Source organism: Macrotis lagotis, chromosome 1 (assembly GCF_037893015.1).
Source record: "Macrotis lagotis isolate mMagLag1 chromosome 1, bilby.v1.9.chrom.fasta, whole genome shotgun sequence".
Taxonomy (NCBI): domain Eukaryota; kingdom Metazoa; phylum Chordata; class Mammalia; order Peramelemorphia; family Peramelidae; genus Macrotis; species Macrotis lagotis.
In genome coordinates, this window is record NC_133658.1 from 564,988,862 (window position 1) to 565,002,685 (window position 13,824).

At 36.3% G+C, this 13,824-nt stretch overlaps 1 protein-coding gene across 3 annotated transcripts in view; it reads left to right on the top strand.

Moving 5' to 3' along the window:
• Positions 1-13,824, top strand: part of GRAMD1C (GRAM domain containing 1C) — a 148,917-nt gene that overhangs the window by 98,501 nt on the left and 36,592 nt on the right. For all 3 annotated transcript variants that reach the window (XM_074214547.1, XM_074214548.1, XM_074214549.1), the window contains 3 exons: positions 3,161-3,279; positions 10,046-10,178; positions 12,713-12,875. In XM_074214547.1, coding sequence (XP_074070648.1) covers positions 3,161-3,279; positions 10,046-10,178; positions 12,713-12,875 — 415 coding nt within the window. The remainder of the gene's footprint in view (positions 1-3,160; positions 3,280-10,045; positions 10,179-12,712; positions 12,876-13,824) is intronic.

A 13,824-nucleotide genomic window follows, 5' to 3' on the forward strand; every position in this document is an offset into this window, starting at 1 on the left:
CTGGAGAACTTCATCAAAAAATTTGCATTTTTGATTGAATAGAACATTTTGAATTAAAGGAATTTTAGGAAACAAAGCTTGTAAAGAACAGTCTAAATGAGTCCCCCTTTTTCCTTAACGGAGGAAGAAATTGGGTCCTGTATCTGTTAGTGATTTTTCTGAGATGATATAATTGTTTGAACCCAGTTCCAAATATGATTGGACCTGTAATTTAATTATATGAAGGAACATTGGATTTATTGCCAGAGGCCTTGGTTTTAAATCCTATTTTTACTACTTAATACCTGTATGAATTTGAGAGTGTTGGAAGGAACCCCGAAAATTTTACAGATTTTTCTGGGTCTGTAAAACTTGGATTGAATGTAGTTTAGGAAAGCCTATGGATGGATCTCCTTTTCAAAAAGCATAAAATGAAAAAAATAAAAATGAAAGGCATGAACCCTACATTAAGAACACCTGTTCTAAATCCTGGACTTGGCTACCAAATACAGTGTTCTTTCCATTAGCTAGAAGTGAACGTGGCTTATGTACATTATATTGTCTTTAAAAAAAGACATTTAAGATATTTCTACAAAAATCCCACAACCAACCATTCATTTTCTGGTAGTATGTAGGTAGTTCTCCTTTATTTTCTATGAAGTTATACTTTTAGGATGTGTATTCTAACTTTAGAAAAATTTCAATTCACTGTTTTAATGATTATTTTTAAGATTTATTTATTGTTTTGTTCATTTGCTTGAAATTTGTCTTTATTTAATTTTGAAGTTCGACAAATCAGAAAGTGTTGTCATAAGTTAGCCTTCTTGAACTATCTGGAGATAAGTCTTATTTTTATATTAAGTCAACAGCCCTTTAGAGTGTTATGACTGTGATAATATTTCAGGAATATTTAGGGAAAATTCCAAGTGTCCATGTAGACTATTTGTGCTTGATGTAGTAGAACTTTCTGAGCTCCGATTAGTCTGCTCAACCACATTTAATCATGCTGTATCTTGTCTCCAATATAGTATTGTCATTTGGGTCTTCTTCAAGAATGAAGGACAATAACCAAAATAAGAGGTTCTCCTTCATATAAATTTGTATATACTCTAATTTTTTTGTCAGTCACTTACTTTTATACAATACTTAAATGAGAAACATTGAAGGACAGAATTAAATGAAAACAAATTTGATCATAATATTGGATGAAGAAAACAATAAAGATAGATTGAAACATGTCATAATTTTGAGTAAGAAAATAAAAAAAAAATTAAGGGAGAATCACCTTACTATATAAGTAAGAATTATAGCCTTATATAAGTCTTGTGAAGAAAATTCCACAAATAGTTCTCATAGATTAGAAGATTGGCATTCATGGGTACTCGATTTTAAGTATAGGACAGAAGCTTGAGTTAACTTGAAAAATATGTAAGTTCCATCTTTTGAAGGATAATTAGCAAAATACTTGACCCTGAACAGGTTGGGGGGTCAGCAGATGCTTTACCTTGAGTTTCTGTGTGTCCTTGATGAGCCTAAGCCAGATGAAGGCAGAGAGTGACAATAAAAAGAAAGAAGTAAGGGAAAATAATGTAGGAAGAGAGGGATACTATAATTATTCCGTTTGTTCAGGTTGGCTGGTTTCTTCTCTATTTCTGTTTATTTCTATTTTATTGTCTTTGCTAGCACTGTTCCTCTCATTCCTTTTCATCCCCTTCCTTTCTGAGAAAGATCTCCCTCATTTTCTTCTTTTCAAATCTTAATCATATTTTAGAACCCTACTCCAGTCCCATCTTTTCCTCAAATTTCCTCTAGCCCTTGGATGTTTTTTTTTGTTTGTTTTTACAAGGCAAATGGGGTTAAGTGGCTTGCCCAAGGCCACACAGTTAGATAATTTTTAAGGGTCTGAGGCCAAATTTGAACTCAGGTACTCCTGACTCCAGGGCTGGTGCTCCATCTACTGTGCCAACTAGCCGCCCTATTTTCATTTTTTTTTTTTAGTTTTTTGCAAGGCAAACAGGGTTAAGTGGCTTGCCCAGGCCACACAGCTAAGTAATTATTAAGTGTCTGAGAACGGATTTGAACCCAGGTACTCCTGACTCCAAGGCCGGTGCTTTATCCACTACGCCATCTAGCCGCCCCTTCATTTTTTTCTACCTCATTTGGTACATAATCTAAGACTACTTTATGGTATTTGATTTTTTTTTGCATGTTTAAGTTTTCTATCCCTCTTGAGATGACAAACTCTTTGAAGTTAAGAGGCTGATTTAAAAATGAGAGATTCAGTGTTAGAATCTCTGCTCTTCCATTTATCTGCTTTGTGACATTGGGTACATCACTGTGCTTGTCTGAGCCTCAGTTTTCTCATCTGTAAAATGAGATCTAGATGATCATGAATATTCCTCTGACTCTTTGTCTACTATCCTAGGAGAGCTAATGCTTCATTGTATAGTGCTATGTACATAGGTGCTCAATAAATATCTTTTGAATGAATGAATGAGTGACACAGCCTTGCCAACAATGACATCAGGTGCCTTGGATTGCCAACCCATGACCTAAACTTTTCTTAATAGTTGTAAACACAATTACCAACCAAAATGTGACATCTTGAAGGCATGCCTGAAAGTCTGTAAATATTTCTATAATTCAGACTACACACACACACAAACACACTAGAGGCTCTAAGAAGACATTTCTTCTCTAAGGAGATAATGAATGTAGGAGCACTTTGTGGTTATGAAATGCTACATCAATGGAGGTATAACGATTGTGTTTTGTTGAGTGATATGGTAGTTTCTTAATTTGCGATAGGCTACTCTTGATTATTTCATAGTTGATATTTCATGAATGCAATAATAGGCATATTTGGTCAAGTTAGGGAATCTTTTCTGTCAGAAAATTTTTTAGGGGATTATACTTTGTAAATGGGTTTATTTGGGTGCATGTTAGTAAAGTGTTTGTCGTGCCAAAACAAAATGTGTCTCTAAGTTTAAGGTAAGAAACAAATAATAAGTTCATATTGTTATGAGAAATTATTTTTATTGGTAATAATGGCTGTGAATAGGAACTTTACAATACTCCTTTGTTGCTGATCAGTGTCTAGTTCTACTTCCTACCATATAATTTGCCAAATGTGGGTTTAAAGCAAACTAGATAGCACAGTATGATTTTGCTGTCATTTCAGAGCTTAACCAAACAGGAGTTCTGGCAGTTGATCCAACAGAGCTATGGCACTGAGCTGGGTCTGAATGCCGAAGAGATGGAGAACTTGTCATTGTCACTTGAGGATAATGAGCAGCCAAGGTACTTAGCAATATTTTAAAATGTCTTTACAGATTACAACTAAACCTGATTAATTTGAATTCCACCAATTCAGAATATGGTAATTTAGTACCTACTTCTGTACAGGAGGAGGTAGGGGATTAGGTGGAATATATTTAATTTTATGCAAATTAAAACATGCAAAAATATGAAGGAATCCTTATGTTACTCAGTCATCATTTCAAAACCTAGTTTTAGTAAATAGTTAATGATCTAGAAGAGAAAATACATAGTAAAATCTAACAGCTTTGCAAATGACTAAGATTTATAAATTTATAAATACTAAAAGATTAAAACAGGGAGAAATGGAGGGAAAAGAGCTCTCAGAACTCAGTAAGGGAGCATAAAAATGAAAAATGAGCTTCAATATTGGACCAATGTAAAGTAATATAGTTAAGGAAAAGTAATTCAAACTATAGTGACAGAATAATGAGCTCTTCTCTGTCACTTTGAATCCATTAGAAGACTCTGGAAGTCAAAATAAACTCTTCAGAAATGTTGGTCTCACTTGTTTAGACAAGCTAAAAGGCCAGCAAAATGCTGGGTATATTCAAAAACAATATTGACAATAAAAAGCAAAAAACCATGGATGCAGTGATGGATATTATAAATTAACTAAACATAGTAAGGTAGAGGAGAATGAAGAGAACTTTCATGAGACTTGAGTTTTCATCAAGCTTGTAAAAAAAGATTTTCCCCGTAGTCACCAGTGAGAAATGGCACCAGTTTCCTACCAAAAAAACCAAACAAACAAACCTGAGCACTGTTTAATCTCTAACTCCTGTAGATACTTGAGCTAAGGGGAGAATATGCTAAAATTTTATAAAAACCACAGAAAATATGATTTAGGTAAATCTAGACTTACTTATCCATAGCTGTGTGATACAGCAACAAGTCAGTCTTAGGAGTTTGATAAGATAGCTTTTATCAACATAAGAAATATAATAAATAGTAAACTTATGGAACTTGTTACTTGACAGAGTGAAATTTACTGTATATTGGAGAGAACTAGGTGGTGCAAAAGATAAACCTCTGGATATGGAGTCAGAAAGACTTGAATTCAAATCCAATCTCAGACTTTTATCTATGTGACCCTGAGCAAGTCACTTTGCCTTAGTTTCCTCCTATGTAAAATGAACTTGAGAAAGAAATGGAAAACCACTCCAGTATCCTTGCCAAGAAAACCCCAAATGGGGTCATGAACTGAAATAACTGAACAACAACAACAACATTGACCCAGCTCAAATGTCACTTCCTCTGTGAAGCTTGTTTCCTCATCTCTCCTTTGCACCTACTAGAAGTAAATTCTCACCTGCCTAGACTCTCCCTGTGCTTCCTTTGTTATGTATTTCTTTTACGTTCTGCTTTGTTTGCTTTCATGCCTATCTTATTTTCTATACTATTGTATAAGCTGTTTGTTGACATGTACTCTGCCTTATTCACATTTGTATCTTTCTCAGCACCCAACACAGTTCCACACACTTAGTGGTTGCCTAACAATTGTTTCTTTGTTTGTATGAATACTGAAAATACATATTCCAGAAGGAGTAGGATAAATTTTTGCAGGATAGTTGTCTATTAAGGATCACTAATGCTATCTAGAGGCAATTCCTTTCATATAAACCTTTGGAGGCTGACATCATGGATTGGGGTTATCACTATCATATAATATCACCTGGTTTCATAAGATATTGGACGGGGTATGGACCATGGGTCTGATACAATATGGTCATGAAGCTCAAAAATAAGCTTAAGATAGACATGAGACTGTTTCAGGAACTTTTACCTAGCGATACTGGATGTTTTATAGATTTTTCTTTTTATTTGTTTACTTCAACAATACATTTTTTAGAGTACAAAGCTTTGTGCTTGTTATATGCTATAAGACATAGCACCTTTCTCACCAATCTTATCAGTTGTTTTATTACTTTTAATTAATAAGGTTATATTTCTTTGAAATACAACTTTTTAAAACAAGTCAAAGTCATTTCACAAGTGAGAGCAAATCTTAAGCTTTTAGTATACATCAATATTATGATTGTTGTATAGAACATCCATAGCCTAAAATTAAAAAGTAAATTCTAATCCCTTGACAGAGATTAGTCCTCTTTGAAAATGGACAAATGAATATCTTTAGGGTCAGAGTTAATCTACCATGGAAACCCTGCCCACCATCAGTGCTTTTGTGACTGTCCTGTTCCTAGAGTGCCATTGTAACACAGGACTTCATGCCTCTCCTACATATTTGGGCCTTGTAATGGGGAAAGTATCTCTCTGAGAAAAAAAAATGACTCTTTTCTGAAATAGGGAAATATGCTTTAAATACGATTCTTGAAAGTACCAATTCCTGTCTTTCCAAAACTTTACTGAATTACCTATATTCTGATATAGGTAACCTGGTAACCTGGGAAAGTCCTCATAAAAGTATTCATCAGAAATTTTACTAATATTTTTCTAGTGATTCATTCCTGATCTTATGATTGATTTGATATCAATGTATACACACATGTGCACATCATATGTAAACCAATTTCACATCCTTTTTCTCTACTAAGTATAGAATATGTCAAGGAATCTTGCACAATAAGATTTCTTTATGCTGAAGAAGTCACAGGTCCAATTTTTATTGTAAAAAAAAGTCATATTTTAAAATTTCTTTATTTTATTTAGCATCAGAAGTTAGTAAAGCTTTGAGCAGAGTAGGAGCTCCTCCAAGGGTCCCTTGGAGCCCAAATTGTTTGACTAGCAGGGGCTCAGAACAGGTAGATCACTGAGCTCTTATCTGTGTGCATCTGACCTCCCTGCATACTCTTTTCTTATCTTTTCCCTATGGAGAAGTCATGCTATTCAAGCCCCAACAGTTCTAGTATCATTACATTCAAAACCCTTGCCCAGATTTGACTCTTGAAGTTGGAGATAATGAAGAAAGGGAACATGAGGCCAGTGACATTGTCCTCTCTTAAGGGACAAAGAGAGGTCCATTCTGACCTGGCAGAGGCTGTGAATAGGAACTTTACAATGCTCCTTCGTTGCTGATCAGTGTCTAATTCTACTTCCTACCATTTAATTTACCAAACATGTAGGTTTAAAGCAAAATTTTAAGTGTAATATTCATTTATTTGTTTGGGTAATTTTATATTGTTTCTCTAAGGTTTAGAGAAATCTCTCAGAGGAATTATGTATTCTATACCAAACATTTATTAGATGCGTTCTGTGTGCAAGGTAAGGTGCTAGTTAGATACTGGGTAAATCAACACAAAGTATTGTACAGCCACTTTCCTCAGGGAAATTGTCTTTCATTTGGGGGGGTGGTAATAAATGTACATAAGTGATACGACTTAGAATTTGATAATGTCAAGGGAAAGATCCAACCATGCTGCCAAAAGAAAATTTAAGGAGGGAGGATCACTTTCTACTGGGGAGAAGAGGGAAGGCTTCTTGAAGGGGTGACACCCGAGCCCTGGCATGAAAAGAAGAGGAGGATTTCAGCAGTTGGAGAAGAGTAGGGAAAATTCTCCTAAAGGTTTGCAGGATGCCAGGAGGCAGAGAGCGTAGCATGGGGCAGGGAACAGCTGGTGATTGCCAGGCTGAAGTCCAGGGTCTGAGTGTGAAAAACTGAGTATGTCAGTTGGCCTCAGATGGGAGGAGGCCTTCAGGACCTGACAGATGAGTTTCTCTTTTATGCTGTAGGCCCTCATGGGCAGTGGGAACCACTGGAGCAGGGGAGTCACCTATTTTCAGGTCAGATTTGAGGAATCTGTAGGCAGGGGTGCCTGTGATGTGCTAGTGGTGTGAATGGAGAGGAAAGACAGATGGGAGGGAGAGTGATAAAGTAGAATTTATATCATCTGGCAGCCAACTGGAGGGTGGGAAAATGAGAGAAGCGTCACAGATTGCAAACTTAGATTATCACTGCGAGGATGATCATCTCACCAACCAAAATAGGGAAACCAGGAAGAGAAACCATTTATGGGCCATGAGCTAAGATTGGCCTATGCTGAGCCGGAGGGGATCATGCCAGCCTGAGGTGGAGACTTCCAGTAAGGACATGTGGACTGCCCTGGAAGGAGCTTTGTGTCTGGAGTTCAAGGCAAGGGGTCAATTCTGGTGTTCTACTGCTTGAATCTAACAGTGTGTTTTGTTTTGCTCCAGAAGTTTCTCAGATTTTTTGGTTCCTTTATGATCAAGTACAAACTATTCTATCTGGCTCTTAAAGCCCCCACAAGTTCTGAATCCAGGCTCCTTTTCCAGGCTGTTACTACATCCTATCAAACACTCCAGCCAACTTGGCCTGCCCACTGTTTTTATTTTATTTTATTTTTTTAAAGATTTCATTTATTTTGAGTTTTACAATTTTTTCCTAATCTTACTTCCCTCCCCCCACTCCCACAGAAGGCAATTTGTCAGTCTTTACATTGTTTTCATGGTATACGTTGATCAAAATTGAATATGATGAGAGAGAAATCATATTCCTAAGGAAGAAACATAAAGTATAAGAGGTAGCAAGATCAGACAATAAGATATCAGTTTTTTCCCTAAATTAAAGGTAATAGTCCTTGGTCTTTGTTAAAACTCCACAGTTCTTTCTCTGGATACAGATGCTATTCTCCATTGCAGACAGCCCCAAATTCTCCCTGATTGTTGCACTGATGGAATGAGTGAGTCCATCAAGGTTGATCATCGCCCCTATGTTGCTATTAGGGTATATAGTGTTTTTCTGCTTCTGCTCATCTCATTCAGCATCAGTTCATGCAAATTCCTCCAGACTTCCCTGAATTCCCATCCCTCCTGATTTCTAATAGAACAATAGTGTTCCATAATATACATATACCACAGTTTGCTAAGCCATTCCCCAATTGAAGGACATTTACTTGATTTCCAATTCTTTGCCACCACAAACAGGGCTGCTATGAATATTTTTGTGCAAGTGATGTCTTTACCATTTTTTCATCACCTCTTCAGGGTATAGACCCAGTAGTGGTATTGCTGAATCAAACAGTATGTACATTTTTGTTGCCCTTTGGGTGTAGTTCCACATTTCTCTCCAGAAAGTTTGGATAAGTTCACAGCTCCACCAACACAGCTCCCACAACTCTTCCAACAATGAACATTATCCTTTCTGGTCATATTGGCTAGTCTGAGAGGTGTGAGGTGGTACTTCAGAGAAGCTTTAATTTGCATTTCTCTAATAAGTAATGATTTAGAGCAATTTTTCATATGACTATGGATTGCTTTGATCTCCTCATCTGTAAATTTTGGCCTGCCTATTGCAAACATTCCAACTCAGGACCCTGACCCTTAGTTTCTAATTCTAGACATGGTCTCTTTCCCTCCTTATTCTCTATCCCTTAACATTTCTTGTTTACTTCAAGGTGCAGTGAGGCTGAAACCCAGTCTATGAGTGTTTAGACAAACATGAGAAGGTAGATTCAAGTGCCACTTACTTTGAGACCTTTCCCAGTTTTCCCAGTTATTAGTTCTCCCTTCCCATTCCCGTTATTTTGTACTTCATAAATATTCTGTGTTTACTTACCTGTGAACTTCATAGAGTTCTTCAGAAGCTCTTTCTGAAGAACTCTGGAATCAATTGTGAGATATAGAAGACACTGGCCACTTTTGGTAGAGCTCATATTGCTCTGATCAGCTGTAGGGTGGATGCACTATACCTTGACCCCAACATAGTGAGGTCATTTTGGCCTTCTTCAAGCACAAAGGACAACAACTGACCTACCAATGAACTATCTGAGAAGGTGCTCTATCTACCTGGCAGAATATAAATTCCTTAAAGACTGGGATGATCTCAATTTTGTAATCTGTATTCTTACTACTTAGTGCAGGACCTAGAACATTGTAGACATTTCATAAATGCTCCTTAATTGTAGGATTTTGGGTAAGTCATCTGATCTCAGTCTCACCAAAATAAGAGTGATTAGCTGATTTCTAAGATCTTTTCTAGTTTTAAACCTATGATTTTATAAAATGTGGCATTGTAACTTATAGGAAAAATTGGGACTGGTTACAGAGAGTTGAAGGTCATCTGTATAGAGGTAGTAATTGATGCTGTCAGAGTGATGTTGGGAGAGATAGACAGGGAAGAGAGTCAGAATAGAGGGAAGAAAAGAAAAGATTAGAGTATGAGAATAGTGATAAGGTCAGAGGTTTTGAGGATGGCAAGAGTCAGTGAAAGAGAATGGGAATGAATAATCTCACAAATTGAAGGAGAAGAGGGTGGGATCATGAAGGCAAAGGCGGGGGGGAAAGATTTTTAGAAACTCAATTTTTCTGATTGATGAAATGCCTCCCCCTTATATGGTCCATTATGTCAAAGGAGCACTTTCAGCTCTGTTGTACTTTATTCTTCCCTTCCTTACCATTTGGATCAGTGACTTTGCCATGGGGGACTTAAACACTTTATACCTGAAATTTCCAAGTTTCAGATTTGGGGGTATCTTACATGTGTCTCACTTTATCACACTAACTATTCATAAACTCATAGTTAAAGGGCTAGGGGGGGAATCAGAATCATTTAATCAAACTTCCTCATTTTTTAGATGAAGAAACTTGAATATCTAAGTCATTTGCCCAAGGTCACAGAGGTAGTGAGGGAATATCCGAGGTGGGATTTGAACCCAAGTCTTCCAGAATTAAAGTATGGTACTCCATCTTCCTTTTCCCTCACCCTTTTGTCTTCTTGCTTCATCTTTCCCAATACTAATATTTATAAGTGGAAGATATATTTTTCTTACAGAAGTCCAGGAAGATGCAGTTTGGATGAATCCGGAGAAAGAGATGAAAAATTATCAAGATCCATCAGTTTTACTCATGAACCCATTAGTAGGGTTCCAGAGACAGAGTTACTTAATGGAAGTACATCCAAAATGGTTAGTATGGAGCCTTCCTTTGCCCTGGCATGTTTTTCTTCTTAGACCCCTCTGAACCAAGACTCAACTTGGGCAACATCTTCTACATGAAGCATTTGCTAATTTCCTCCAGTTGCTAGGACTCTCTCAAAACTGCCTTGAATTCATTTTGTATATTTTTTGTATTGAATTTATTTTGTGTGTGTATATATATATATATATATATATATATATATATATATACAGTAAATGTTAATGTTAATATATACTATATATGTACTCATTGTTTCCCTAAGGGAATATATGTTCCCTGAAGGTAAGGATTGTTTCATTTATCCTCAGAACTTCATATAGCAATTTTTTTTGCTCCTTTCTAATATACTTATAATGTGTTATGTATTGCAGTTATTGGTATTTGTCATGCCCCTCTACTTGCACATAAGTTCTATTTGGCAGGATAGGTAAAGTATATATTAAATACTTTCTGTGAGCCAAGCATTGTGTTAATATAAGCCAAAAGAACAAGAATCCTGCCCTCAAAGAGATTGTACTCTCTTTTTTGAAAGGACCCCAAATTCACTCTCTTCAGTTGAATTGCTGCCTCTGTTTTGGAGACCTCTTCTGTTAAAAAAAAAAATTTATTTCAGACAATGGTTGCTCAAGGTCACACGCTAGGTAATTATTAAATGTCTGAATCTGGATTTGAACTCAGGTCCACCTAACTCCAGGGCTGGTGCTCTATCCACTGCACCACCTAGCTGCCTCAAGGAGATTACATTTTAACAGAAGTCTCCAAAAGGGAGTCAGCAATTCAACTAAAGAGAGTGAATTTTGGGTCCTTTCAATTCTTAGCATTTAAGCTTCTACATGTGATTATTGAATACATTAGAGGGACCTAGAAACTGTAGTTATTGTTCCTAGCTCTTGTCATTGATACGCTGAATGAAATGTGGGGATGGTTTATGGATATCTTTTATGAAGATTAAGTTCTTAAGGAAAATGACCCTTTTGTTGCTATTCTTCATTTCTTAAGTAACATTTCTGGTAGGAATCCTGTGGTGTAGTGGTTAGTGTTCTGGGTGAGAATTGCCCTGCCTTTGACCCTTATTAGCTGTGTGATGGCTGGAGCAAGACACTTCACTACCATGTCTCAGCCAACTCCCCAGGATTTAGGCACTAGGTTGTATGTAGAATAGGGTGCCAAAAAGAGTTAGGTTTGATGTCTGTGTGCCCTTGGGAAGTCACCCTGAGTGCACCTCAATTTCTTGTGTGTCAAATGAGGGAGTTGGACTGAATCACTCTAGAGTGTCTTCCAGATCAAATGAAAAGCTTTAGAAGCCTTTAAAGCACTATATAAATTTTAATTTTAAGTAGTAATTTAAATCATGATCTTACCATCATAGTGTTGTAATCTCTGTTGTTGGAGAACATTTCTACACCAGGAGTTCCCTCTTCTGACAAAACGACTGCTCACAAAATCTATAAACTAGGAAGGAATTTATCTAACCCAACCTATGCCAGCACTTAGCACAGTGCCTGGAAACCAAGTAAGTGCTTAATAAATGATTATTGATTGGTTGAATTCTTCAACATTCCTATTAAACCGTTAGCAATAATCATTACTTACTAAACAACCAGAAAATTACTATTATATTATAAATAACTGGAATATTCCAGTAAATCTTTATTTTTAGACTCTTGACTTCTTCTTGGTACAGCATTTTATTAAGAGCTTAAGTCCTTAACAAATATTCATTGAATCCCATTAGTAAATATGTTCTCCCTATCTTAATCTCTGCAACATGACATAGTTGATAGAGAGCTGGACTTGAAATTAGGAAGGCATCTGACTGGAACCTTGGTCAACAAGGTTCCTTTTTTTGCTGGCAACCACTGTCTTGGACTGTCAGCTGTCACTCTGCTTGTCAAGGGCTTGCCTCTGTTAGAGTTCACCCCTGAAATCACAGACTTAGATTTAGTTTCCTCCCCATTATATACAAAGAAAGCTGGAAGGTTATCTCTTTCAGTACCCTCATTTCATAGTAGAGGAAACTCAGATGCATACAAGGTTAAATGACTTGCCTAATGCTACACTTGTAAAAGAGGCAGAAATCAGACTTAGCTTTTTTCAGCAGCAAATCCAGGACCCTTTGCTCAGAGAATTCAATTTTAGTGGTGATGCAGTTTTTTTCATGAGTAACACTTGAAAAGAGAAAGGCTGATCTTGTATTTGCTCCCATTTGTTGTTTTAGTTTAGATAAGTGTATATTTTATCCATTTATTGTTTCAGAGAACAGTAGTCCATGCTAGTGTACTTCATTTTTTTGTGTCCTGATGTTTGGTATTATGAGAAAGTGATCATCACAATTTTGCATAGTCTATTAAGTTCCCCACTGCTACCCCACCCCACCCTACTCTCCACCAACAAATAACTATGTTTAAATCTCTGTTAAGAGGCTCAAGATGGAAAATAAATGATTTCATATATATATATATATATATATATATATATATATATTTGTTTTTAACATTTAGTTGTTCACTCTTCCTTTTAGGGATTACGGAAAGAAGATTCCCAAAGTCCCAAACAAGACCAAAAGAGCCCTGTGCTGATTTCAGAAAGGAAACTAACTAGGTGTCCCCCCAAGGTCCTGGACCTGAACAAGAATGAATATCTTTCTCTAGATAAAAGCAGCACTTCAGATTCTGTTGATGAAGGTAAGAAGTATTTTAAATTTAAATAAAATTTCACCTACACCTTTGAATATTTTATCTTTGCTGGACATATCTGCAGATTGAAAAGATTTAAGGTTTAAAGTTAGGCCCATAAAAAAATCAACCGTAAAGGAAAATGAAAGCAGAAAATGAAATAGAGATTTAGTGAGGAGATTTCACTGCCCTTTAAATTCTAACTCCTTTTTCATTTTCATGACTACTTCTTTCTTACATGTATTGAGGAAAACACAAGTATATATTTCTAATTATGATTGTAGAAATGGAGGATGGCCTCAAGTTACTGTCCTAGTACCTTGTTGGGGTTGTAGGTAGTTTGAGAAATATTTACCCATGAATTTCCAAACCTTTCTCAACTTTTCCAATTTAAAGCTTGAAATCGGATATCTGATGCTTAAAACACCAAGAAGGTAAGAAATCTGTCTAGAATTTAAAGCCAGATACCTTTCCCCCAGACAACACTGCCACTTGGGGAAGGAAAAATTTTAAAAAACCCACATCAAATTTAAGGAGACATTCTACCAGAGGCTGACATTATAAGCAGAGGCAAAATAACTAAAAAAAAAAAAAAAAGAGTTTAGGAGGGAGAAAAAAATAAAGTGGGAGAAGGGAAAAGATGAATTTCTTCAGAAATGAATGTAAGAAGTAAAAGGTATCAGTACAAATGGGAAATTGTTTTTCTTTTTTGAATTTAAATTCAGTGTAATCTTTGATGCCTCTTTCTGTACAGTGAAGTAGTAAAATCTTGGACTTGGAGTCAAGTTCAAATCTTATCTCAGATGTTTCCTGGCTATGTGCTCTGGGCAAGTCCCTTAATCTTTCTATGCCACGGTTTTTTAATCTCTTATAATGAAGGGGATGGGCTTCATAAGTTCTAAGGTTTCTCTGGTTCTAAATCTATTACTTTATGATCCTGTGTTCAGACTTTTTTGCC